This window comes from Gymnodraco acuticeps, unplaced genomic scaffold (assembly GCF_902827175.1).
Source record: "Gymnodraco acuticeps unplaced genomic scaffold, fGymAcu1.1, whole genome shotgun sequence".
NCBI lineage: Eukaryota > Metazoa > Chordata > Actinopteri > Perciformes > Bathydraconidae > Gymnodraco > Gymnodraco acuticeps.
In genome coordinates, this window is record NW_022990125.1 from 2,247,827 (window position 1) to 2,275,054 (window position 27,228).

The following is a 27,228-nucleotide window of genomic DNA, read 5'->3' on the forward strand; positions in this document are numbered from 1 at the left end:
TCTACACCTTTTTCTTTTCAGGACCTGGCTCGATGGAGCGATAGCGGTTGCAGGGATTGTGAGTGTCGGGATGCTCAGGTGACTTGTTATCTGCACTCCTGCCCCACCTGCCCGCCAGGGACCCTGGTCATCACCCAGGAGGGCCGATGCTGCCCCGAGTGTCGCCAAGGTACGTAGCTGCAAAGGGTGCTGGGTGTGCGGGTCAGTAATATGTGTGTCTCTGGAAACACCAGCTGGGACAGACCTGGTTCCTTTTTATCTTTTCACCCTTTCACAGCACAACCATCTTTTATTTATTCAACAGGGACAGTTCACATACATAAACATTTAGCCAAGAGTCCATTTTTTACCTTAAAGACACATTTCATATAAAACAACAAACAAATACAATCAGTAAAAACATGCAACATAGAGTATAGGACATGTTAATAAAATATAAAAAACCCCAGTAACAAACAAAACATACATATTACATAGCAAGAAGAGGTACAGGTTAAGGCACAGGCAGTGCAGACAGACAGAGAGCTGCACAGTGCAATAGATTGTATCAGTGTTGACAGAGCTGATTCCTCACTAACCATGTTTTTAATAGACTATCAGCAACCTCATTTTTAACTGGGTACAACTTCCTGCTAAACCCTGACAGAACAAACCTACCAAGATATGGACCCAGCAGGTTTTGACTCTGAGACTTGACCTGAAAGTTCTCGGTGGTTCATACTTCAGAAGAAGATAAATAACACAACAACACACAGTGCTAAATCTGGGATACTTGGTACATCTCAGCAGTTATTTTGGGATAAAGTTGTCATCACATTTTAATTTTACGCACATTCCTATTTACCACAATGCCCTAAAAATGTCTGAAAATGTTTACAGGCATAAAAATGTAACTAACTAGCATAAAAAAGTGTGAGTGTCATTCTGTGCTCGCTGCCAAATAACATTGTGTTTTGTAGCTGTGTTGCATTTTAATGTTCTTTCCACCGCTGTGGGTGGAAGATGGCAGCTCTGCTTTTTTCTTTGATTGATTTCTCCCTGTGTGAATGTTTGTTGTCGGTACACAACAGGGATTCAAGAATTGAGTCTTCTCTCTTTGATTCGGCTGGATTTGACACGAACAAACTTCACTGTCATGATTGAAAAAACTATAGGTTACTTACGTAACCCCAGTTCTCAGAGTAACATGTAGTGAGATGTCTCACTATGGGATGCGCCTCATCGCGGAGCAAACAGAAGCATCAATCTCATTACGCCAATCCTGATTGGCTGGTGATCTTGACGTCAGCGTCAGGGAATCCACCCCCTATAAGTAGCTTGCGCTACGTCGCATGCGTCATTCAAAATAAGCACCTCTTCTCGCTTCACCATAGCAAGGAGGGCCGTCTGGTGAGACATCTCACTACATGTTACTCTGAGAACTGGGGTTACGTAAGTAACCTATAGTTCTCATTCATAACACTCCGTTCGATGTCTCACTATGGGATATTGTAGCTCCCGTATTGCCAGACGAGCTTATCTCGAAATTCACCAAACCAATCAGAACAGGTAGAGCTCTGACTCAACAAGGTGCCCAGCACTGCTCGGGCCACACTAGGAGCAGAGACGTCTAGCCTGTAAAAGGGGACAAAAGTGAGCGGCGAGGACCAGCTCGCTGCTGCACAAATGTCTTGGATGGAAACACCCTTGAACAAAGCCCAGGATGTAACCAGACCACGAGTCGAATGAGCACGCAGACCCAAAGGTGCCTGCAAACTAGGGCTGTGCAATTAATCGTATTTTAATCGCGATTACGATTATGGCTTGCGACGATTATGAAAACAGCATAATTGACAAAATACGATTATTTTGCTGGGTGCGCTTCGCCCCTCCCTAAAAGCCCACTCGGCCACGTGGGAGTGACATGTGTTGTGAGTGTTCAGCGCGAGCGAAGATGTCAGAACAAGAGCAGCAACTCGTTAAAAAGAAGGGTAAAACTATTTCCACTATTTGCAAGTACTTTGCCATTACATTTCCACATCGCTAAAGATATGTGCCCAGTTAGCACTGTTAGCAACCAGGGCTTTAAGCAACTTGTCAACACATTGGACAAGCGTTACGCGATGCCGTCTCGGTATTATTTCAGCAGGTCTGCGCTGCCTGCGCTATGTGACAAATGCCGTGGGGAAGTTGAGAGAGATGTGGCTTCAGCTGACTACTTTGCCACCACAACAGACCTATGGTCTAGCCCAGGGGTGCCCAACCAGTCGATCGCAAGATGTGTCTAAAAATAGAACAACAATATTCTGTTGTATCGTTAATGTCCTGTAACATAATCTTCCTGTGCCAGAATAATGTACTTGAACGCATCAAAGCTTTGTGATTGGCCGGCGTCACCCCATGTGTCGGGGCGTGGCTGAGGGTCTTCAGTACAGGTGGCAATATCGTCACCTGCCTGCGCTCATCTCTGAAACTAGACCATGTAAACAGGCTGTTGTATCTTGCAAAACATCTTTAAGAGATGACATGAGCAGCCCTACCAGCATTTGCCATGGTGGCCAAAACATTTTTATTTGGTCTTAAATTGTAGTTCAACATTTATTTCCTGTTACTTCTGGACCATGACGGTTGGCCAGCCTTCAACGTTTAACTGAGTGGAATATGTTGAATATGTTTTACCAAAATGTTGGCTATATGTTAATGAGTTTTCAGTAGGTTGTGACAGTGCACTGCAACATATTGGATTTAATTTATTTTGGTCTAATTTATTTTTATTTATCATATTAATATATGTTTAGTATGGTTTTGGAAGTGTGCTCCAACATATTTGTTGATCTTGTTTATTGGTAAAATATTATTTGTTTTAAAGTTCAATAAATGGTCAATGAATAATCGTCAAAATAATCGTGATATCAATTATTGACCCAAATAATCGTGATTATGATTTTTGCCATAATCGCACAGCCCTACTGCAAACCCTGACTCGTATAGGCCAAAGCAATTGCCTCCACAATCCAGTGGGAGAGCCGTTGCTTAGTAACGGGCTTGCCCTTCTGAGGGTTAGCCCAGGACACAAAGAGTTGGTCATTATGACGAAACTCTTTTGATCTGTCCATATAGGTGCGTAAAGCACGGACTGGACACAGCAAATCCGGCATGTGTAAGCGTCCCAGTCGTACGACCAGGATAGCTGACGCCATGAGCCCCAGTAACCGCAGGCATGATCTGAAGAGAACATGTTTGCGCAGCTGGAAATGAGCGAGACAAGCTCTGAAAGCTTTCACTCTTTCCGCTGACAGGCGGGCTGTAAAGGGCACCGAGTTCAGGTGTAAACCCAGGAAGAGTACAGTCTGTGCTGGGCACAACATGCTCTTCTCTGTGTTTATTATGAAACCCAGGTCGAGCAGGTGCTTTACGAGGACATTTGTCTGCGTAATAGCCTCCTGCTCCAACTGTGCGAGAAGCAGCCAGTCGTCTAGGTAGGTCGCCAGGCAAATACCCTGTTGTCTTAACGGGGCTATCGCGGCTTCCGTACATCGTACAAACACTCTTGGACTGAGAGACAGACCGAAGGGAAGTACTCAAATAACAGATCCCCTGAAAGGCGAACCTCAGATATTTCCTGTGTGGGTAATATACTGGGATGTGGAAATACGCATCTTTCAGGTCAACTGATGTGAACCAGTCGTTTTGTCGCACGAGACGCAGCAGAGATGTGTGAGTGAGCATTCTGAATTTGTATCTTTTTAGATATTTGTTCAGAAGCCCTCAAATCTAGTATTGGCCGAATCCCGTTCCCTCCCCGTTTGGGAACGAGGAAATACTTGGAATAAAAGCCGCTCTGACTCTGCTCGGCGGGTACAATAGATATAGCCCTCTTTTCTAGAAGTGAGAGGATCTCTCTCTCCAGAATATGGGCTGACTCTCCTCGGGCTTGTGAATACAGAATGCCCGAGAAGCGAGGGGGGGTGACAGCGAATTGGAGTCTGTAGCCCCATGTTACTGTCTTGAAAACCCAAGCAGATGATGTGAGCATCATCCACTGCATGCTCCTTAGAGCCAGCGGAGATGTCACGTCTCTTACCCTCTGAGTCTCTATTTGTTGTGTTATGGGGCCCTCTAGTGTCTGAACATGGTGGTACCCCATTTCGACAATCCCCACCGACACTGCGCATGCGCGTGACGGTGGTGCCTTCACAGACCCGTCTATTATCCGCCTTTTGAGAGAGGCCGTAGCTGCTCTCAGAAGGGGAACAGTTGACGGACTGTTTATTGTTTTTATTGTTTTTCTTTTCGGAGCCGAAAATCCCCTCGGGAACGATGGGCATATCCAGCATATCCTCCTTTTCTCGGTCTGGGAGGTTGGTGAGGTTGAGCCATCTAGCTCTTTCCTGCACCACCATGATCCCCATTGCCTTGCCCGTGGCCTGGACGGCGCAGCGTTGAACACGGAGACAAATGTCTGTGATCGCGGCCATCTCGTCCAGAACGGCCGGTCCAGGATTGCTTGACAGATCCTCGCAGAGCTCCGCTTGGTATGCGGTTAGCAGCGAGGAAACGTTCAAAGCCCTGGCGGACAACGCTGCGGCTCTGTAGGACCGTTCAGTCATGGTCGACTGGAATCGGTCCGCCTTCGCTGGCAGCGTGGGGTTCCTGATTGGTGACGGGACCAGCCTCGGTAGGAGGTGGGCTGCCACCAGCGGTTCCATAGGCGGTATGCGGAGCAGGCCGAGCCTCTCCATACCGTCACAGTCTAGGGAGGAGGCACCCTGGATTGGGGCCTTGTTGCTAAAGGGCCGGTCTCTCCACGAGACCGACACCTCATCCAACATCTCCGGGAAGACCGGAAGGAGTTGCCTCTTTGTCCTCGTTGCTTGGGGAACATGTTTCCCCTCGTAACGGGACCTGGAGGTCTCCTTGGCCATTTCGGGCCACGGGATGTCTAGGGATGAGAACTGCAGGTCATACTGTCATATCAGCATCTATTGAATGTGAAACATACCCAGGTTGTAAGACGTAATCTAATGAAGATAAACCAGGACATTGAATTTAAGTTCTGCAAACACTGCTGTGTAAAGGAGGACACATTGGAGCCCCTTGCAGTTTCCCTACAGAGTATGTTAAGGTGAAGTCGAGGTGAGGAAAACATATTAGAATTCAGGTCTTTAAGAGGTGTTTTAAAGTTTCTTAGACTTTAACAATGTTGAATTACTTCAAATAGTGACTGCTAGATATGTCTTCTTAAGAAGAGGAACATTTCCATTACTTCTGGATTACCAATAAATATTAGAGAAAATAAATAATAATGAGACGTTTTACTACTTAACTGTATTAGGTAACACAACAGAACAATGTAGCCTTAGAAAAGAAGAAACCAAGATATTGAGTTTGGAAAATGTGTCCTCTGCTCATTAATTGTATTCATAAGAATACCGGCTTTTCATTATGCATAACACATGAACACATACTACAATCTGAGCTGACAGAAAATGCTCTGTTTTAGTTTAATACATACAGTTAAGCTCACACATACTGTTCTATGAACATATAGGTTGACCTACTGAATTAAAAAAAGAATGTGAACCAAAGAAAGTGAAAACCATATAGCAAATTCAGGAAATGAATAGTACACATTTTTGTGGTGGCCAAACGGCGGTACTTTTGTGTTGGTCTGTGACGTCATGAGGCCCAAAAAAACTTTTTCTCATTGACTTACAATGGGAAAGTCACTTCGGTAAATCAGCTGATAATTAGAAAAACACAATTTAATCATAAGGATCTAAAAGTTGTTGTATGCGCTAAAAGCCGAATCCACTGTCATTTTCTTTCTCTATTCATTCGACTGATCCGAGATCAGGTGTGAAGTTTTTCGAGGCCGAGCTAAAGCAAAACGCAGATACCCACATTCTACGGGTACTTTGGTAACGAGAGGCCGGCCATTTTGGCTTCATGTGCCACCGAGCAACTTTCAAAGGAATGAACGGGGTCTTGCTTCCGACACTGTATCCAGTTCTCTTTGTGAGAAAGCCCAAAAACCCAAACGACTTTACAGTTTGTGCGATATACATGTTCATGATTTTTTCTTTTTGAAATGGGCATCATTACACTAAAAACAGTTACTTTTATATGTGCCCAAGAAAGGCACTTTTTTAAAAAAATAAACTGTATTTGTAAATCAAAACTTGAAGAGGGAGAGACCCATAGCCAGTGTGAGAGTTTATAGGTAGGCAGGACAGGCCGCAGGAGGACAAATCCCCCCTGTCCCTGGGGAGGGGGGGGCCGACGGGGGCCGAGCTGCTCTGCGTTCAGCCTGCCATGGCCTGAGGACAGGAGAGAGTAGAACAGACACACAGAGTCGATGTGAGCTATCCCACCAGTCCATCACTGCTTTTAACTTTGGCTTTAATTTAAACCTTTTATTTATGCCCTCCTTCATCTTCACATTCAGTTTTACACATAAATGTCAAATCCCAACTCTTAAAAGCAGGCAGTAGTGATGTGTGGTGAATTCCTGGGTCCGTTTGGGATGGTATTTTTTTGTATTATTCAAACACAGAAGGCATCATTTGAAGTTTTTTGTGCAGTTTGGAAAAAAAAGCAGTACAATAATAGTACAAAGTAAACACTGTCCAAACACACCGCCTCCCCTGGGCCTTGAAGTTACATGAAATGAAAAATGACTTTCACTTGGTTGGCCATTTTTCCACAGCGTAATATACAGTATATACAACTATTTAACAATTAATGAGGGCAAAAAACAAGCTATTAGTTTGGTGCAGTTCACTGTAATGCTAATGAGTCCCAGTAGGTATTTTTTTAAATGATCTCTCCCTTTCCCTTCAACCTGTTTCAACAAGAAAGACCACACATGAGGACATTTAATTGCCTTCGAATATATCAAATGATAGCTTTAGGCTATTATCATTCTGTAAACCACACAATGACATTGAAGCACATCAGTTTCACCTCCTTTAAAAAAGAGTGATCCATCTGTCTCATTGACTGTCAGCAATTAAAATCAAACAAATGTATGTTAATGTGTCATAAAATAAATACACTCACAGGCAATTAAACAGTGGGATTAAAATTGATAAGATTTATGAAGACTTATAATTAAGTTTGCCTGCATGAACGAATAATTACAGTTTAATGAGGGAGACTTTCTTCATCGTACCACACAAGTGGATAAACAATAATAGTTCTATAAGGCTCACATTTAGCTTGAGCATTTCTCCACGGTCTAAACATGTCTAAAAAGTGAATACAATTTATTGTCTCAGGCAAATATAAAGTCTAATTATCCAGGTAAGCAACAGGGAAAACTTATCAAATGTAATATTGGTAATTAACCTGATGCCTCTAATGGCCGTTTTTGTGTTCAGTAGAACATGTATTTGCTCAAAGTAGAATTTTAATTCAGCAAATTAGCAAAGAAACACATTTGTTAATAATGAAACGATGTCTTCGCTTTTCCATTCATTTAATTTCCATCTCATTTAAAAACTTGGTCTCTTATGATTTCAAGTTCGTAGGCAGGTGTTTTGTAATGGTGATGCAGTTTTATGGTGCTCTAAAGCAGGATTTATTTAGTGTGATGTTCATGTGGAGCTGTAGAAAGCATAGGTGTGGATGGAGATAACAGCGGTTCATCTCATTCATCTCCTGTAGTGCTCAAAATCATTGTAATGTGTCTAATATGTAACCAAACAACAATGTTCTAGTAGTTTAGGCATCTCAACATTTCAGAGAGGACATTTTATAGTTTTTCTCCACTACACTTATTTAACATCTATAGTTATTTATATTCAATCTGCTCTGTTTACTATTTGCATAAGAATTGAAGCCAGTCGTTACCTCTCCCTGTTCACCTTCTCACTTTTCTTATTCTCTTCCTTATCTCCTGGCTATCAATCTTACCAGCCCTCTCCGTGTCTTTATACTCCACACACAGTACTGTTTATAAATGTAAGTGATATGCGAAAGTGCAGGAGGGAAAAACGTCAGAGCTATCCATCTATACATCCTGCAGGTGTTTGTGTTAATCAGCAAGTGCAATGGGGGCTTAAAGATGTGATTCTATTTTAAAAAGTATTGTGAGCTAGTGTGTGAAAACATGGTCTGATTCAGTTAGGTGTTTTGCAAGTGATTATCATGTATGAATAATTTAAGCATTATACTGCACTTCTGCCTGTCATCACCTCACAGCATGTGTGTGTTAACGGGTGAGAAGTGATGCTTTAATGCCCCATAATGCCCCATAATCCATATAGTCAAAGTGATTCAAACACGAATGACCCACTTCACTTTTATTTACTTATGCGTGTGTTTCCCCTCGTTTACCCCGCATTAGTCCGTCTGCCTGGCTGTGAATTGGATTCCCTGACTTTGTTTAGCTTGCAGCTAAAAATTGAAAAAAATTCTTTCTTTGCCTCTTTCTTCTCCAACTGGAACCGTGAATCTTGCTTTAGGCTTATTAATCACGGCTGTCGCTAGTCTCAGAGGTCCCCAGCCTCGGATGTAAACTGCCCAATGAGAGGGGCGGGCCCTCTCATTGGGCAGTTTACATCCGTGGGCCGTAACCAGCACTGTGCTGTGTTCAGGTCTCATGGGAAAGGCTGGAGATGTGACGGTTCATCTCTGCCAGGATTTGACCCAGATGAGTCTTTGAAATAGGTGATATTATTTTGTACTAAAATTCAGTTATACACAGGGAATAGAAATGTAAACCCAGAGAAGGAAATCTGTCTGGTTAAAATATTATTATTGATGCAAATGTAGGTCTACTTTTAGGATAATGATTACAAAGTGTAAGAGAATCAGAACACTGTATTTTACCCAGGCTTTCTCCATTATAAAGTGAAAAGTAAGAATGTGCTATAAAAATACATACATTTATATAATCATAAGAAGTACAGTCGCAATTATTCCAGAGCTGCACTATATGACATTATGTCAAAGGACAGATACCTTTGTGAGTGGGAAATTGTAAATATCATGTTTTGACGACTTATTATTTTCCATGACTGAACTCATATAGGATGCAATACTTTCCGAAAAGGTTCCTCAGTCCAATGTATTTTAGTATCAGTAGAAAGGAATCTTTGTAAAAGCAATGATTTCTGTCCATGACAACTAACCTTTCTGGCACATTACATCAATAATACACATCTGATAATGTGCATATTCATTTCTCCTACACAAACATTGGTAACGGTTGCGATTTAGAGATTTTTATACAGATGTGGTTTTTCCCCCAATGACATTGATTTGGTTAGTTTAGAAGGATATAGATTAATATTGCAAAATATAATTTTTTAGATCGACTTTTATTGGTTTATTTGAACAATGTGACCACATGATTCCCTCTGATATGCAGATCTGTCAGCTAGTAGCTAAGCTAGTCATTTCAAATATACTGACGAAACTTACAATTACCGTATGAAACAGACTAACTCTGCCAGCAGGGACAGTTGGCAAAGTTTAAATCTGCAAACCTCAACATCCCTCCGGTCCCAGCTGTGTGCATCACTTTTTAGTGTCCCCGTTTTCGTTGTGTTTTGAGCTTCTTGCAGCAGTTTGTAATTGCAGGGTCTCGTTCATGCAGCGCTTTAAGTAAACCCTGCACATGTTTAGTGAAGTTGGTGAATGTTTTCAAGTTGCTGAAGATGTTTCTTAATTTGCATGTGTTTTTGGAACATTTCTGTTTTTATATTCACATCGTTTCTGAATCTGCACACATTCCTCCTAATGGAAGTGTTTTCAGGCCGTTTTGCACGTTTGCACCTGTCGGCCATCGCACTTTACACTGTGGTATAAGTACTTTTCGTAAAGTACAAGAACTGAGAAATTCTTCCACCACCCCAACAACAATACATACTATTACTTTGAGTGCGCCATGAACCAGTGTCGTCACACTCTGTCCCTGGGGTAGTCCTCTTTTTTCTAGGAAGCTTCATACATACCCTTAATTCTCAGAAAGCCTTTCCTACTCTGAGCTTGGTTTTCAGTTCAACTTTCAGGGTGATTCCCAGGAGGGATTCTGGGATGTTTGATAAATACGGGCCTAGACATCTTAAAATGTTTGCATCTGTAACCAGATCCAACACACATATTTCAGTCCAGCACACAACACAGTCTGTCAATTATGTCTCTTTTTTTGTGCAAAAACCTATTATACCGAAGTTCCCTCCAGAGGGAGTTTCTCTACAACACGGTTTACCAATCGCAACAGAGCCGTCCAGCTAACCAATCAGAACAGACTGGGCTCTGGTTTCAGACAGAGGGTGAAAAGAACTGCTGCAGCACAGGCAGTGTGAGAATAATAAAGAGCTTTATGAACCTTAAAACGTGTAAACATACATATACAATACATTACATTACATTACATTGCATTTAGCTGACGCTTTTATCCAAAGCGACTTACAATAAGTGCATTCGACCAGGAAGACACAACCTTGAGGAAAACAGAATCATATAAGTACATCAGGTTTCATAGAGCCAAACATTTCAAGTGCTACTCAACTGGCTTTAGATAAGCCAGTCCTTTATTAGTATAAAAGTGCTTCGTTAATAGTTCTATCGCTCGAAGTGGAGTCGAAAGAGATGAGTTTTCAGTCTGCGCCGGAAGATGTGCAAGCTATCTGCCGTCCTGATGTCAATGGGGAGCTCATTCCACCATTTTGGAGCCAGGACAGCAAACCCACGTGTTTTTGCTGATGGGAACTTGGGTCAACCTCGCAGCGAGGGCGCAACGAGTCGTTTGGCTGATGCAGAGCGTAGTGCACGCGCTGGGGTGTACGGTTTAACCATGTCCTGGATGTAGGAAGGGCCAGATCCATTCGCAGCATGGTACGCAAGTACCAGTGTCTTGAAGTGGATTACAATACAAATATGAACCTGTAAATGAACACAAAAAAATGTTTAATGATCGGAAATGTGGCAGCCGACTCCATGAGTGAATGATGCTGTGCCTTTTGATGAGAGTTAGACTGTTATTTTACCTTGAATTCACCAGCCAACTTCTGGTAAATGTTGGTTGTAGTTGCTACTGTGGCAGGGAGCCAGTCTCAGTTGGAGGTCAAGCTTGTGCTAACAGTCAAGTTGATATGTGATGTTTTTTATCCAATGCACCATCTCTTCCATATAATAATAATAATAATAATAATAATAATAATAATAATAATATTGGGAGGGATGAAACCCTCTTTATGTTAACACATCTGCAGTTTCTCACGGGAGCATTTTGTCATCGGGTGCAGTTAATTGCGCCTGGATCCACACCTCTGGATCAGTTGTTTTCGTATAACTTTGCAGTAAATCACAGCTGTAGTTTTTAATTTTGCACCTCAGGGATCCTGGCTCGCTATGCTTGTGCAGAAATTAAAGAACATTGTGCTTGCATCAAGGCAGCATTCTCTAAACAACAGCTCGTACAAAAAGGGTTTGATGGCCTCACTCGTGCTGCAAATGTTGCTTTATCCTCAAGCGGTAGAACAAATCCTATTCTAGTTCACTCTAAGGATGTCAAATCGAAAAAAAATGACCTGTTCAGGTGGAGGTTTGTATTCAAATATAAACATTTGTTCCCAGTGTTTAACATTTGGGAGTGATTTAAGAGCTCAGGATAGATATGAGTCTTCCAGGATGTTTTTCAAGAGATTGGTACATTACTGCCAGAAGGAGCATTGGTCATAGCTGAATAGAGAGATAAACACTTGGCTAATATTCATATTAACCAATAAGCCCGTCAGTATAAGTATCTCAATCTCCCACATGTCTCACTCAACATCCTTCCCACTCTTATTTTTGCACACAGCTCCATTTGTTCTCTCTCTATAAATAAGACGAGGGAGATGGTGAGATGAGTGGCAGATGAAAATATAATGGATGGGAGAGAGAAAATGAAGCTGTAAGGGAGAAAGGAGACAGAAGAAGAGAGTGACGAGAGGTAGTGTAGTGGGAATAAAGAGACGGAGATACTTAGAACAGTATGTCCTGGCTTACTGACAGTCTTATTGGCAATTAAGTCTAAAGTCTCACCACATTATTTTCTTTTCTATAACTTCCCTTTTGTATCTCTATTCTTTTCTCCTTTGCTTTTCCATTATATTTGTCTTCCTCTTTCTCCTATTGTTAATCAGATCCCTCAGTCACACAAGTACTTTATATACTTAATGCATTAATGAATGGAGCAATCACTGTATAATCATGTGTGCGAGCACAGGCATATTGTTTGACAAGAGGCTGCACTGGTAACCTAGGACAGTGGTTCCCAACCTTTTTTGAGTACTGTACCCCCAAAGCATTTCAAGCCAACCTAAAGTACCCCCTACTACGCAATCAATCGTGGTGATCCCCAGGATATATTAATAGTCTATATATTGTGGCAGACCGGCTGTGTGTGTGTGTGTGTGTGTGTGTGTGTGTGTGTGTGTGTGTGTGTGTGTGTGTGTGTGTGTGTGTGTGTGTGTGTGTGTGTGTGTGTGTGTGTGTGTGTGTGTGTGTGCAGTGGCAGCACACATCAGACCCGGGCCGGGGGGCGGGGCCTGGATACAGCCCTGTGTGTAGCTAAGGTGAAACCTGGGAGTGGAAGAAGGAGAGAAGTGACGAGGAGAGATAGAGAAGAGGAGGATATTTGTGTCTGTGTGACCCAATGCGACAATTAATGTGACACTTAAATCATATTCAATCATAACTAATCATATACATTATAATAGCCATTGTTTAAAGACTTTTTTAAAAAAGTAAGGTAACTCACCAATTAATGTGACACTTGAGCCTGTTTCTCCCTCATCAGTTTTGTGAGTCTGGGGGAGATTGTTGCAACAGCTGTGACCAGGTTATTCTCCAAGTTGAGTCTGTTCCTGTGTTTAGTCTTGATGTGGGTCATGGCGGAGAATGTCACCTCACACAGGTATGTGGACCCAAAAGGCAACAGTTCATTCAGGGCATGTTTCCCCAATTCAGGATACTCCTTCTCCACACCACACCAGAACTGTGTCAGTGGTGTGCTTGAGTACCTCATCTTCAGGCTCCTATCTGAGGACACATCTATGAGGTCTTCTTGCAGTCTGGCGGGAATGCTGCTGTTAATGCACGTCACAAATGGATTACGCACCCTGTCCAGTGTGGATGACTTGTTGTCAATATCAGGGAAGTAGGAGTTGAACTCATTCTTGAGCTTGGACAAATGTGTGTGTACTATTTTCACAATTGGAGCTCTGTCACATTCACCAGTAGCAATGTATGCGTTCAGCTGCAGGAAACAACTTGTATCCCCTTTTTCACATTTGCTCTGCCAGAGCTTGATCTTCTCCATGAATCCACACACTTTGTCATACAAGCTAAGAACATTTGTGTCTTTACCTTGAAGAGAGAGATTCAGCTGGTTGAGTTTGCTGAAAATATCAGAGAGGTATCCCAGCCGAGCTACTCAGTCAGCGTCTTCGAACATAGCCACAAGTGGGTGTGTGTGCTCCGACAGAAATGCCCTCACTTCATTGCGTAGCTCGAACAGCCGCTGTAACGGCTTCCCTCGGGATAACCAGCGGACGTCAGTGTGAAGCAGGAGCTGTTTATGTTCTGACCCACCGTCTTCACAAAGTGACTGAAACAGTCTATGATTCAAAGGCCTGGACTGTATGAAGTTGATCACTTTTACGGTATCATTCAAAACATCGTTTAACTCTGGACTCATTCTCTTGCTAGCTAATGCTTCTCGGTGAATCATGCAGTGCGTCCATGTAACGTCAGGGTTTACCTTTTTTATGTGGGCCATTAATCCATTTACTCTGCCGGTCATCACCGCAGCGCCGTCTGTGCACACATGAGAGCAGGATTTCCAATCCAGCTTGTGTTGAGAGAAAAAATGGTAAATAACGTTAAAAACGTCCTGTCCGGTAGTTCTCCCCGTGAGTTTCTTGCAAAACAGAATGTGCTCGTTCATCTCTAAAGTGTCTTTGTAACGCACAAACGCAATCAGTTGTGCTTCCCCACTGACATCCGTTGATTCGTCCAACTGCAAAACGAACGTACCAGACGCTTTACATTACATTATTACAGATTATGCATTATTCATTATTTGGGTACAGTTTTCCTGTAAAATATTTAATAAAAAAAATTCTAAAATCAAATTATTTTTTTTACTTTTCAAAATCTTTTCACGTACCCCCTGGGGACCACCCACGTACCACTAGGGGCACGTACCCCCGGTTGGGAAACACTGACCTAGGAGATGGAAATAAGAATGACTTAAAGCAGAGGTGCCCAGTACGTCGACCGCGGGGGCAATGCTGGTAGATCGCGAGTCATTCATAAAAAAAAAAATCCTGTTCCGTTAAAATAGACAAATCAGGTTTTGATCCCTCCTCCCTTGGCCTCCCTGCCACTTAATTCAGGAGTTTACTTGATTGACAGAAAAAGCGACCTATCGCTTTCCAGTCTGTTAACCCAGAATGCAAAGCGATACAAAATCAGTCAAGTGCCGGGAAAACTCAAATTAAGTTAAAGAGACAAACAAGAGACAAACAACAAAATGAGTGCGGGACCGAGCAAGAAGCTAAAGACATACCACTTCCACCCAGAATGGGAGGAAGAATATTTGTTTGTGATGTCACATTCAAAGGTTATTTGCCTTATTTGTAAAGCAAGCGTCGCTCTGCCAAAGAAAGGTAACGTGGAGAGGCATTATCGGAGTGTTCACAAGGCATATGACAGCGACTTCCCTCCGAGTAGCGAGTTGAGAAAGAGAAAGGTCATGTATTATTGCTACACAAATATTATCTCGCAGTCTTAGTGTCGCCAACTCGTTTCTAACATGCAAAAAGACAAACAAATGTCGGTGTATTTTCGATCTTTCCAATCGAGACGAGATCTCTCTCCCCCGTCTGTGCGCGAGGAGGCAGTTTACACACACGCGGCTGCTACAAGCAGCAACACACGGAGGAGATGGCGGAGAGAAGCGCTCCAAGGTGTGGTTAAATGTTACCCGTCTTGAGGCGGACAATGCTCCTTGCCAAGATAGTTCAGCATGTGAGGGCGGTAACACGAGCAATGTGTCTAAACATGTATCAAAAGTGCACCACATCCAGACGTAGGAATGCACCGGGTTCGACTGTCTTTCTAGCAGCTCTGTAGCCCCATCCACGAGTAACGTTTCCACGTCAGGTGTTATGTATGCTAGCAGCACCACACGCAGTTAACTCAATGATTCAAACATGGGTTAATGATTAGAGGAAACAGAGTTACTCTTTATTTTGTTAAAGTTTCAGCTATTCTGTTTACAGTTCTGTCATCAGATTATTTAATACGATTTGTTAAAACATTGTTGTTTCTTTTGATGTGAAATATTATTTATTTAATTTAAATAAAAAGCAATGTTAGTTTTGTTCACAATTTGTTAATTTAATAATATATGTATTTTTGAATCAAGTATTCATCTTTATTGTCTTCATTGTTAGTTTCCACATGCCTAAAACAACCTCAAGCTAAATCTAAAAGTTGATGGCTAAATAAGAGCGTTTGAGAAATTGTGCAAGGCATACAGTAATAGTCTGAATAGTCGATTAGTCGTTTCATTAATCGATAGATTAATCGATTATCAAATTAGTCGTTTGTTGCAGCCCTATTATCCCATGTATAAATAAAACCTGTTATTCAGCAACCCTTGCAATTTGGGATTTTATTTTTGGTTGGTAGACCTCGGTGAGCTGGTCATTTCAAAAGTAGCTCACCAGCCCAAAAAGTGTGGGCACCCCTGACTTAAAGGATGCATAATGCACATTTTCAGGTTCATACGTGTTTTGGGTTCTACATGCTCTGATTTATTTGGTATCTGCTTTCTCTGCGTTTCAGCACCATCATTGCAGCTGCAATGACCTTACCTAAGTCCAAGCAGCTAGGCATAGGTTGTATGCATTTCTCCATGGATTGAGCCTTTTTCTACTGTTACAGGATTCAAAGCACTTAGACCTGCTAGGCCAAGTCAAAAGACACATGAATATCAAACTTGTTGCACAATGGGAACTTTGAGGAAAACTTCTGAAAACACAAAGAAACTAATTTGCTTCAAATACCAAATTAAGTACGAGCATAGACAGCGCTATTAAGGGAATAACAGCGGATCAAATGATCACTGAAAAAGGTTTCCTCGCAGCTCACTGGTCATTGCTTTACAGTACCGCTCCCCCAGACCTTGTCACTTTCTACGGCCACATTGTTTTGTAAAACTGTGAGCATAAAGTTGGATCTGATGAGAAGACATTTAAAATGTAAAAAACTCTTTAGCAGGACCATTTCCACTGACCCCCCTAAAGTTTTTGAGGTCTATTAACATATTCTATTAAATTCAATGAGCATTTTAGCATTTACGGGCTCAATTGTCCTATACTCAGTTGAGAGTTAAACTTTTTTTTTGGATGGCTATATTAAAGTATATGTTTGATAAAAGCTTAAGAAATGTTAACATTTAGTTCTAAAACATAAAAATAGGTCAGTGTATACCCCACTTTTGAATGTCTGAAGCGTGTCCGCCTTTAGCTAAGAGGTAGCGACTGTCAGCCATGCGACCATGATGCTTTTTACGTCTGGCATTTCCATTTAAGCTTTAGCTAATATGTGAATACATCTGCAAACCAGAATGGGTCATAAACGTGTGTTTGCCACGGATATACTTTTCTGCAATGGAAAAATGCCATTGGATTTTGTCAAGGGTTAGTTATGTGACTTCAGGGTCGGCCTACAAATATGTCAACACTACTTTATTTGCCTCCCCATACTGGAGGCTTTAATGCCGCCTATCACTATGAGTATGATGTATGAAGCTAAAACTATGTGTCATTATTTATATAGTTGCTAATGTGTGTGCAATGTGCATTTGGTAAAATGTAAATTATAATATCAGTACTGTGCATCACCGTGCCTTTCTGACTCAGTCAACTATGTTTGAGGTTTGGAAAAAACTGTGTACACACTGAGATCTTCAGTGTGAAACGACTTCTGAGTGCACTTAGTCGGCACATTGAAGATACTACCTTGTGCTTGTAAGTCGTTGGTAAATTGTTGGACCATTTCGGATCCAGTGTGGGCAGGAAAAGCACTTAAACACCTCCTTAAAACATTTACCATTGGAGTTGTTGGCAGACAGTACTGGAAAATTCTCCGTAGTGCACATTTAAGTGAAACTTTTCTACCATTGCTAACACAGTCTGACTGTAGAGAAAAATCTACTGGATGTAATTTGTTAAATAAATTCAATTTTGTGTGTGTGTGTGTGTGTGTTGTAAATCTGTCTTCCTCCGCTAACTGAGTTGCAGTGCAGAGCCAAATCAGATGTGCATAAAATTGAACGTCAAAATGTGTGTGTGACTCTGACACTTTGAGTCTTCGAGAGCCACCAACAATATCTATCCACATGTATAGAAATGGAATAAAATTACCATGACATTGAATGTGTGATTGCATTTGCCTCATATATACTCTACCAGTACTTATTACCCTGCTGTAGATGCAAACATGATGTATTGCATTTGAAAGATGTTTTCATGAAATGTTGTGTGTGTGTGTTTCCCAGTCCAGTGCCACGCACACTGCCTGTCGTGCTCGGGGACTGCGGATCATTGTGAAAGCTGCAGGGACCCGAAGGCCTTCCTTCATCTTGGCCGCTGTCTGTCCGTCTGTCCAGCCGGCTACTTCTCTGAGGGACGAGTGTGTGAAGGTAGGGCGCTCTTTTGAAAAACTAAAGTACCTCCTCAAAACATTGACTTACCTTGGAATGATCTCCTTTCAAACACAGTTAGAAAAGTGCTTTTTGCATATAAACAGAACACATTTAAATGCAACAAATGAAATGAACTTACAACATTATAAAACACAGAGAGTGAAACAAAGTAATTAAACATAAATAAAATCAATCTTACCAAAGTAAAAGTACTTTGCATCAAAATGTACTTGTGAAAGCAAATGTCCAATTCAGAATCATTTATGTGAAATTACTGGATTATGATTATCGATGCATTTATGTGTTCATCGCGGTTATCAGAGCTAGTGATAGTCTAGCTAATTTGAATGACTTTATATACTATTGCTGGATATCTTAACCTATCATTTTATTTCAAAGATTTTTTCCAGGTTGATTTCTTTCTTTTGTATAAGCTAATAATCTGAATCTGTAAAGTAATGTACAATAATCACATAATGGGATGTTGATAAATAATAAATGCATTTGTAAGGCAGGTCACAGTAGACCAAAGTTTGTCCCCTCTCCCTTCCCTTACAAAAATATTGTCGCTACATGCAGCGTGTTGATTGGTCGGATCCTCACTACTCGTCACAGGGACAGTGCAAGCTTCCTGTTCCAAGCATGTTTCAGCAACCCAACAACACTTGCCTTTACTGATTATGTCACTGCCAAAGTTAAAGGGGAAATATAATGCTAATTTGTAGGTTTCCAGGTCTTCCAAATCGCTGCTTTGTCATTGCAGCTGGGGAATAACTGTAATGGCCATGTAGCTCCATTATCTATCTATCTATCTATCTATCTATCTATCTATCTATCTATCTATCTATCTATCTATCTATCTATCTATCTATCTATCTATCTATCTATCTATCTATCTATCTATCTATCTATCTATCTATCTATCTTCCATCCATCCATCCATCCATCCATCCATCCATCCGTCTAAAAAAGCTCCACATTCCTCCATTAATCACACACAGCCTAAGACCCCATTCTTCGTGCATGTGGGTGATGAAAACAAAGCTGCGCGTCTGAACTTGCATTGTTGATAAGACCCCTCTCTTGTCGCCCCTTCTCCTCATTCCCATCAACATCTCTTTTCATATTTTTCGACATCTCTTAAGCCTTGAGTCTATTAATCTCACAATCTCTTTTTTTCTCCAAATCCGTTTCTTCTCCCCATCGTCCTCATCTTCCCCCTGATCGGGATCTTTATTTGCTCTGTTGTCACTCCTGCTATCTCTGCGCGAGTGGGAGTCAGGAAGGTTTGAGGGGATTTCGTTTTCATTCCGCAATTTTGAGTTTTCTCATTAAATAACAGTTCCCCTCATATGCCTTTTCTCTCCAATTCCTTCTGCACCGGTTCCATCATTATGCTTATATAGACGTCTATAGAGTGTGTGGATGATTTATTTGCTATGTGTTAGAGAGATGCTTTAACCAAATTAGTCTTAGACATTTTTTACAAGTTTTTCAAGTTTTAGATAACTCTGCTTTGGGACGATAAAAATGAATAAATCAATAAAAAGTTGATTTACTCTAGGGTTTTTTTGCTAACAGAATGTGGGGCTGTTTTGTAGGTGCAGACCCAACATATACAATCCAATTTTGAAAAAGCAAAAAGTTGAACCATGCAAAACTGTGAACACCTTCTTTATAGGTTTATATTATGTTGAATGCAGCATTGACCAAATCATTATGATTCATTCATATTTATTCATGGTCTCACTGGTCCCCAAAATAATTTTTTTGTGAATTGATGGGGAAAAATCAAGGCCATAAAAGTAAAAAAAAAAAAAACAGACATAAAGAGAAATGGAATTTGAATTTATATATTTTGTGCAAACATAGAAATTGAAGTTATTTTTCATTTGCTTTACTTAACTTTAGTTTGCTGTCTCGGATAAGAAGACAAAATAAATGTTTTTGAAGTGACTGACACCCAGAATCCTCCTCCTCCTCCTCCTCCTCCTCCTCCTCCTCCTCCTCCTCCTCCTCCTCCTCCTCCTCCTCCTCCTCCTCCTCCTCCTCCTCCTCCTCCTCCTCCTCCTCCTCCTCCTCCTCCTCCTCCTCCTCCTCCTCCTCCTCCTCCTCCTCCTCCTCCACAGCCTGCCAGTCATCCTGCACCACCTGTTCCAGCAGGTGGGACTGCCAGTCCTGCGGCCCCCAGCAGCCCCTGCTCAACGCTGATAGCGGCGAGTGCCTGGCTTCCTGTCCTCCGGGTTCCTACCAGCACGACAACACACACTGTCGCCGTGAGTATAACAGATTGTTAGGTACCTTTGTGTGACCTATGATACCATTTGGAGGTCATAATGTAGATTTGGCTCGGATTCAAACACCAACACCGTGCAAAAACTGAGAAGGCCACACGAGGAAAGACGCAATTCCATAATAACTTTTATTTAAACATTATTTATACAGGCAGTCTCAATAGGCGCGTTCACACCGCAGTACTTTTCCCACTTTAGTTCCGATATAGTTCCGAAATGTTGCGTTCACACCAAAAAGAGCCGGAACTAAAATTAGTTAATGAGAACCTTTTCACCCCCTTTTCCGTCCCTGCTAGAGAGCAGGGACTTTCGTGGGAGAAAAAGGTTCCTATTTCTGATTGGCTGGGCGGATTGCAAACCACGCCCCGTAAAACTCTCAAAAAGTTTTGTGGAGCCGCCATTTTATTATCCTCGCATTAGCATTATTAGCATTAGCATTAGCCCAGCGCAGAAACGCAGAGACTAACTTATGGCAACACAAAATAAAACATGGGAGCGGTGGAGATGAAGAGGTGTCGGCGTTCTGGCGATTTACTCGGAAGGCTTCAGTAGAAGCTGCTGGGAGTCCCAGCAGCTTCTACTGAAGCCAGTCCCCAACTCCGGGGACTTCCGGCCGGGGACTTCGGGCGACAATATACGCCGTGAAGTGGTTTGCGGCCTGCCAGTAAACCCAAAGCAGAAGAAGAACAAGTGACGTCAGCGGCTTAATTTGCCTAATCCACCCCCAGGAACTTATTCTGGTGAGAACGCGATCTGTACTTAGTTCATGAGAACTAAAGAGTTCTCATGAACTAAGTTCTGATGAACCTTTGTGGGGAAAGTACTGAGGTGTGAATGCGCCTATTGAGATCAAGAGAGACCTAAGAAATGTATCTGAAACAACACATTATGTAACATTACTTTAACTTCAGCCAAACCGTTTATCCAGTAAATTACAGTGCAAAAGAACCTGAAGATACAAACTCAGAACAGCAAGAAAGCAGCAGATACATTCGCTTTAAACAACCCAACCCATTGTAAGTGCTGGGGAATTACTAAGTACTTCATTTTTTGTGTTAGGTATAACAGCCAAGGTGTAGTTGAAACAGGTGGGTGTTTTGTCTGTGAGGGAAGATCAGCAGTCTTGATATCAGAATATCATATTTCATGAATCTTGTTCCACCTTTTTGAAGCCAAGATAGCAAACAGGAGGGTTTTTGTTCAGGGCTACCTATGTCCGGCACACTTGTTGAAATCTCCCAGTGGAACACAAGACTTTATTTTAAGCCTTAAAGGTCCCCTATTATATTGTTTTTCATCAATATATTATAGGTCTCAGATATATACAAACATGTCTCTGAAGTGTCTGGCTCCAAACACCAAACAGATCAGCCATTGTAGCATCCCATAATCCCCTCTGTTTCAGCCCTGTTTCAAAAAAAAAAAAGATATCTTTTTTCCTGAAACGTTCAGAATCTCTTTCCACAGAGGGGACACATGTTGATGTAGAAAATACATGAAAAAGTGGATTTTGCATAATAGGGGATCTTTAAACCATTCTCCGGACATTAGTGAGTAAATGAGTTGGCCATGTGTTTTTATTGAAGGGTGTCCATCCAAACGGAGAGTGGAAACCTATTATTATGAGTCCAACATGTGTTATTTTGGATAAAGTGTAATGCTCTATAATACACAGCTATAATGTCGGTGACAATATACAATATCTCCAACAGCCATCAACATTTGTATGACTCAGCAAGAGTAGTGGGAGTGGCATCTGGAGTTGTATACTGTAGGCAGGGGAGTCAGTAGTTCTGAGGCAGTCTAGCTAGTGTTTTAATTTCTCTGGAAGATTTGCTAAATTACGGTTGAGATGAGAGGGATAAGGTTTTCACATTCATTTTATTAACTAAATTGGCTCTCTTCAGACACTACTACATATCTAACCACTAAAGGAAATCTATTTTCCATGTTTAAAGATTTAAAGACTGGACACATGGTTGATGATTTCATTCATTTTGGAAAGAAAAATGTTGTCTTAGAAAATATATGCATGAACTTCATAAGATCTGAAATATTTTACATCAAATGCTGGATTTTTCTCTTTTTTTATAAAAGGAAGTCCTTCTTTTGTCTTTCAAGCTGTCCTCTCTTGATATTTTACTATGCTTTGTTTTCTCCAATTCTTTCTATTGTTGTTATCTAATCCCATCGCATTCTGACATCTGAAAGAAGATATAGTATATCATCTTCCTGCCAACCACTTTCAGTTCAAACTATTGGCTTTGGGGCAGAAAGTGCCTTCACAGTCCACAGTTGGTAAATCGTAATCTCATATTCTCTCTGTGTCTTGTTTCCCGAGGATTGTTTCAGGGTAAGTTGAGTGGATTTTGTAACTGAATATTTTAAGATGTGACGTAAGTAGGCACATTCTCTGGGGGTCCGAGTATTATTGCGTCAGTGTTGTGGCTTTGCTGACTATAAGTTCTAGGAAGTCTGTTTTATTGCATTCTAGCTGGACTGATCTTCCCTGCAGAATTGTGTGGAAAAGTTCAATGAAGTTACGTTTTGAAGTGTTTTTTTTGTACCTTTCTTCCAATATGTGGCTCTCTCCTCCCTGCTCTCCCTATTATTGTCTGCACACAAAGTCTTTCAAAAGAACATTATAAAAAACTATTTGCACAAAGAAAGAGAAGAACATTTAATGGAATTGGAAATCCCAGAGTCTTAAATTGGCTTTTGGCTTAAGTTTGCCATTTAATTGTTATTTCACTCAAGTGAAGCCGGGTGTGTTTCAACATAATTACTGCTGCAATAAGCTACACTCTCTGCCTCCTGTCAATCACCCAACACCCACAGGACAAAAACAGAAAGTCTCTTTTAATAATAAAGAAAATAGCTTATATTGTCAAATCCCTCTGTTATTTTCTTTAGGTTGTCTTATGGTCCTGTCTAATTTCCACAAGTTCAAATGAAGGCAATACAATCAGAAGCCAAACATTCATCCATACTTTTGAGAACGGGGGTTTAAAAGAAAAAAATATCATCTTCATCTGATTCAAAATATTTCCATCCATCCATCTTCTCCCGCTTATCCGTGGTCGGGTCGCGGGGGTAGCAGTTCCAGCAGAGAGCCCCAAACTTTCTTTTCCCTGGCGACATCAACCAGCTCTGACTGGGGGATCCCAAGGCGCTCCCAGGCCAGCGAAGAGATATAATCCCTCCACCTGGTCCTAGGTCTACCCCTTGGTCTCTTCCCAGCTGGACGTGCCTGGAACACCTCCCTAGGGAGGCGCCCAGGTGGCATCCTAACTAGGTGCCCGAACCACCTCAACTGGCTCCTTTCGACGCGAAGGAGGAGCGGCTCAACTCCGAGTCCCTCCCTGATGACCGAACTTCTCACCTTATCCCTAAGGGAGACACCAGCCACCCTGCGGAGAAAACCCATCTCGGCCGCTTGTATCCGCGATCAAAATATTTCATCTTACAAAAATGACACATTTTTGTCTCGCTCTCCTCTGAATGCACCTGTTCCTTTGTTTGTGTACAGAACATTATTGCCCTTCTGAAATGTCTATTGTGTCAGGACTGGCAACATGGCAGACTGCACAATAGACACCGACCAATCAGGGCTTTAAGACTTGCGTAGTGCACAGAGGTGATGGGTAGGCAGGTACAAGGGACCAATCTTTCTAGTTCCATCAGCAAAAACATTCTTCATCTTTTCATTTGACATTTTTATAATTGTCTGGAGAACAAAACTCCTGCGTTGAGTCATCTTCATGAACAACTTGATAGAAGTTGGCAACCCAGGTGAGGAAAAAAAAGGGATTCTGGCATCATGCTGCGTCGATTCTCTTCTACAATACACAAAAAAAAAGTGTAGTTTTGATTAACAAAGCTACACATGTCTCTCAGGCTGTTGGTGTATTCTCTGGATCTTGCATTGAAGGATGCATGAATCTTGGAGTGACCTTTACTAACACTTTTAAATTCGACAAGCAGGTCAGCAGCGTAGTGAAATCCTGCTTTTTTTAAATTAAGAGTATTGGCCAAAACCAAGTCTTTTTTTATCTTTTAAAGACCTGGAGAGGGTTATCAACGCCTTTGTGACCTCGAGACTCGATTATTGCAACGCTCTATACGTGGGTATGGACCAGGCCTCAATTAAATGCCTGCAGCTAGTGCAGAACGCAGCGGCACGTCTCCTCACCGGCCACAAAAAGCGTGACCACATCACCCCAATTCTGGCCTCACTACACTGGCTTCCAATTCTGTTCCGAATTGATTTTAAAATCCTTTTATTTGTTTTTAAAGCACTAAATGGGCTGGCTCCGGCCTATATAGCTGAACTCCTCCAGCGCTACACCCCAGCCAGAGCGTTAAGGTCTGCTGACCAGCTGCTACTGGTAGTGCCTAAAACCAGGCTAAAAACCAGAGGGTACCGAGCCTTCACGGCGGCTGGCCCTAGGCTCTGGAACACTCTGCCCCTCCATGTGAGGTCGGCCCAGACCCTAGGGGTTTTTAAATCTAAACTAAAAACTCACTTCTTCACCCTGGCCTTCTAATCAGAGCAGAGCACGACTCATGACACTTCCCTGTGTTTGATTTTTATATTTGATGTTGTAATTTATTGTCTTCTGTTTACATCGGTAGGAATGTGTTATTTATTATCTGCATGTGCAGCACTTTGGCTCGACCGAAAATCGTTTTTAAATGTGCTATAGAAATAAAATTTGATTTGATTTGATTTGAAGGGGAAAATGCCAAACATTTAACCATACTGCAGTAGGGATGGTTACATGAAAAGACAGATTGTGTTTAGGCATAATGTCTTTAAACTAGGGCCGGGACTTTAACGCGTTAATTAAGATTAATTAATTACACAAAAATTAACGCGTTAAAAAAATTAACGCATTTGAATCGCACTTATTTTTGCACCACGGAACGTTTCTCACTGGATGAGTTTCAGGCGTACCGATTATACTGGAGCACCAACTAACGTTCTTGACTTCAGACAACAACAAACCACAGTGAACAACAGTGGGAAATGTTGTTTTAAAAAACTTACGGATGGAAGCGTCGATAAGAGCACGGTTGTGTGCAAATTATGCAAAAAGGAATTCGCATATCACCGCAGCACATCAAGCCTCAAGTATCACCTCAATGCAAAACATATAGCAGCTAGCGTGGAAGCTAGCGTGGACGTTAGCCTCTTTTATCGCGTTCACACCAAAAAGAGCCGGTACTAAAATTAGTTCATGAGAACCTTTTTACCCCCACGAAAGTCCCTGCTAGAGAGCAGAGAGCTGCTAGAGAGCAGGGACTTTCGTACGGCTCTCTTGTGAGAAAAGAGCTATATGTCTGATTGGCTGGGCGGATTGCAAACCACGCCCCGTAAAACTCCCAAAAAGTTTTGTGAAGCCGCCATTTTATTATCCTCGCATTAGCATTATTAGCATTAGCCCAGCGCAGAAACGCAGAGAGACTAACTTATGGCAACACAAAATAAAACATGGGAGCGGTGGAGATGAGGAGGTGTCGGCGTTCTGGCAATTTACTCGGAAGGCTTCAGTAGAAGCTTCTACTGAAGCCAGTCCCCAACTCCGGGGACTTCCGGCCGGGGACTTTGGGCGGCAGTATACGCCGTGAAGTGGTTTGCGGCCTGCCAGTAAACCCAAAGCAGAAGAAGAAGAAGTGACGTCAGCGGCTTCATTTGCCTAATCCACCCCCAGGTTCAAAGAGTTCTCATGAACTAAGTTCTCATGAACCTTTGTGGGAAAAGTACTGCGGTGTGAATGCGCCTAATGGTATACTAAAATCCATGTGAAAAAAATTGCTTCTCACTGTTCTCAGGTCAAATATGTATATGTGATTAAAAATGCGATTAATTTCGATTAATTAATTACAAAGCCTCTAATTAATTAGATTAATTTTTTTAATCGAGTCCCGGCCCTAGTTTAAACAACTCTGAAATGTCCAAATTACCAATCAGAATTGAGTATTCAACTAAGCTGTGTAATAATGTAGGTTAACCTATTTTCTAGTTAGTCAATTAGTCTTGCTTTCTGACCAAGTAGGATCCATTTGGTAGTTTGGCCGGAAAACATTTTAGTGTTTGAAAGGAAAATAACATGATAACCTCACTTAAACTGAGTCACAGACACAATTGTCAACCTACAGCTTATGAAGACACATGCACTGTTGTTTTATAACCTACCAAGGCTCTCTGCTGTCTTAACAGTGAAATAAAGCAAGACGGGAGTTTAGATCCCCCTGTACACGGTGCTTAATGCAGGATAAATACACGACAAGGGACGTCTACATTGACTGTTACTCAACCCAATCTACTTTAAAGGTCTCCCAGCGCTCGAAAGCCCGGACCGATAAATAAAACCCGTGGCTCAGTGAGCTAAACCCCTGTGGGCATGCTAATACACTCTGAACGGTTTAGCCAAGCGCCTCCATCAAGTGGGGAAGACCTGCTGTGACTCCTGGGGATGATGGGTAGAAATAGAAAGTAGAGATACAGGAGTGGGAGGGAGAGCAGAGAGTAACCACAGCCGGGTTCTGCAGCTCGATTTCACACCTTAATGAATATTGTCAAGAGGATTGGAATTCAAGACTTCCCAGTGCACAAGCTCCTTGAACGGCCTTACATTCGATACACAGCAGCAGCCGTAGTTGGAAAACCAGCTCTTTTGTATCTTGCCTCCATCCATCTAGCTTTTTGTACTGGATACATTAGCTATAGCAGAAACCCATGGTAGATATCCCACTTTATACATTTACGATGCCTCTGTTCTCATTTGTTGGCATACACGCTGGCGGCATCCATTGTAGAATACCCCTCTCATGTATTAATCTACCCTGCATTAGTACTGCAAATATTCCATTTTATTAAATGATGCAATAAAAGCAAATAACCCTCCTTTCATGTTTGGGTGAAATCTGACCAATTTACTACTTTCATCAATCATAAATATTGTGTTTTACATTTGATTGCCTCAAGGCTTTATGATATCCTCCACAGTAGGCATTTGAATATATACAACTGCTGATCACTCCTTCAGTGAATTTTTGAGTGGTTTAGTCAACTTTGTTACACCTAATGTATTCCCTGTCAAAAATGACCACCATAGGAAATTATTGGGTATCCCTAGAATATGGTAATCAGGTGGTACACGCCCACAAATCTACAACCATGTTCATTTTGGAATACATTTACAGTGTTTCAATGCAGTTATTTATGTAAACCAG

The 27,228-nt window shown here is 41.8% G+C and overlaps 1 protein-coding gene across 2 annotated transcripts in view; it reads left to right on the top strand.

Moving 5' to 3' along the window:
* The window catches only part of fras1 (Fraser extracellular matrix complex subunit 1), a 315,805-nt gene that overhangs the window by 115,381 nt on the left and 173,196 nt on the right, over positions 1-27,228 (top strand). For both annotated transcript variants that reach the window (XM_034216717.1, XM_034216718.1), the window contains exons 11-13: positions 22-169; positions 17,549-17,692; positions 19,825-19,971. In XM_034216717.1, coding sequence (XP_034072608.1) covers positions 22-169; positions 17,549-17,692; positions 19,825-19,971 — 439 coding nt within the window. The remainder of the gene's footprint in view (positions 1-21; positions 170-17,548; positions 17,693-19,824; positions 19,972-27,228) is intronic.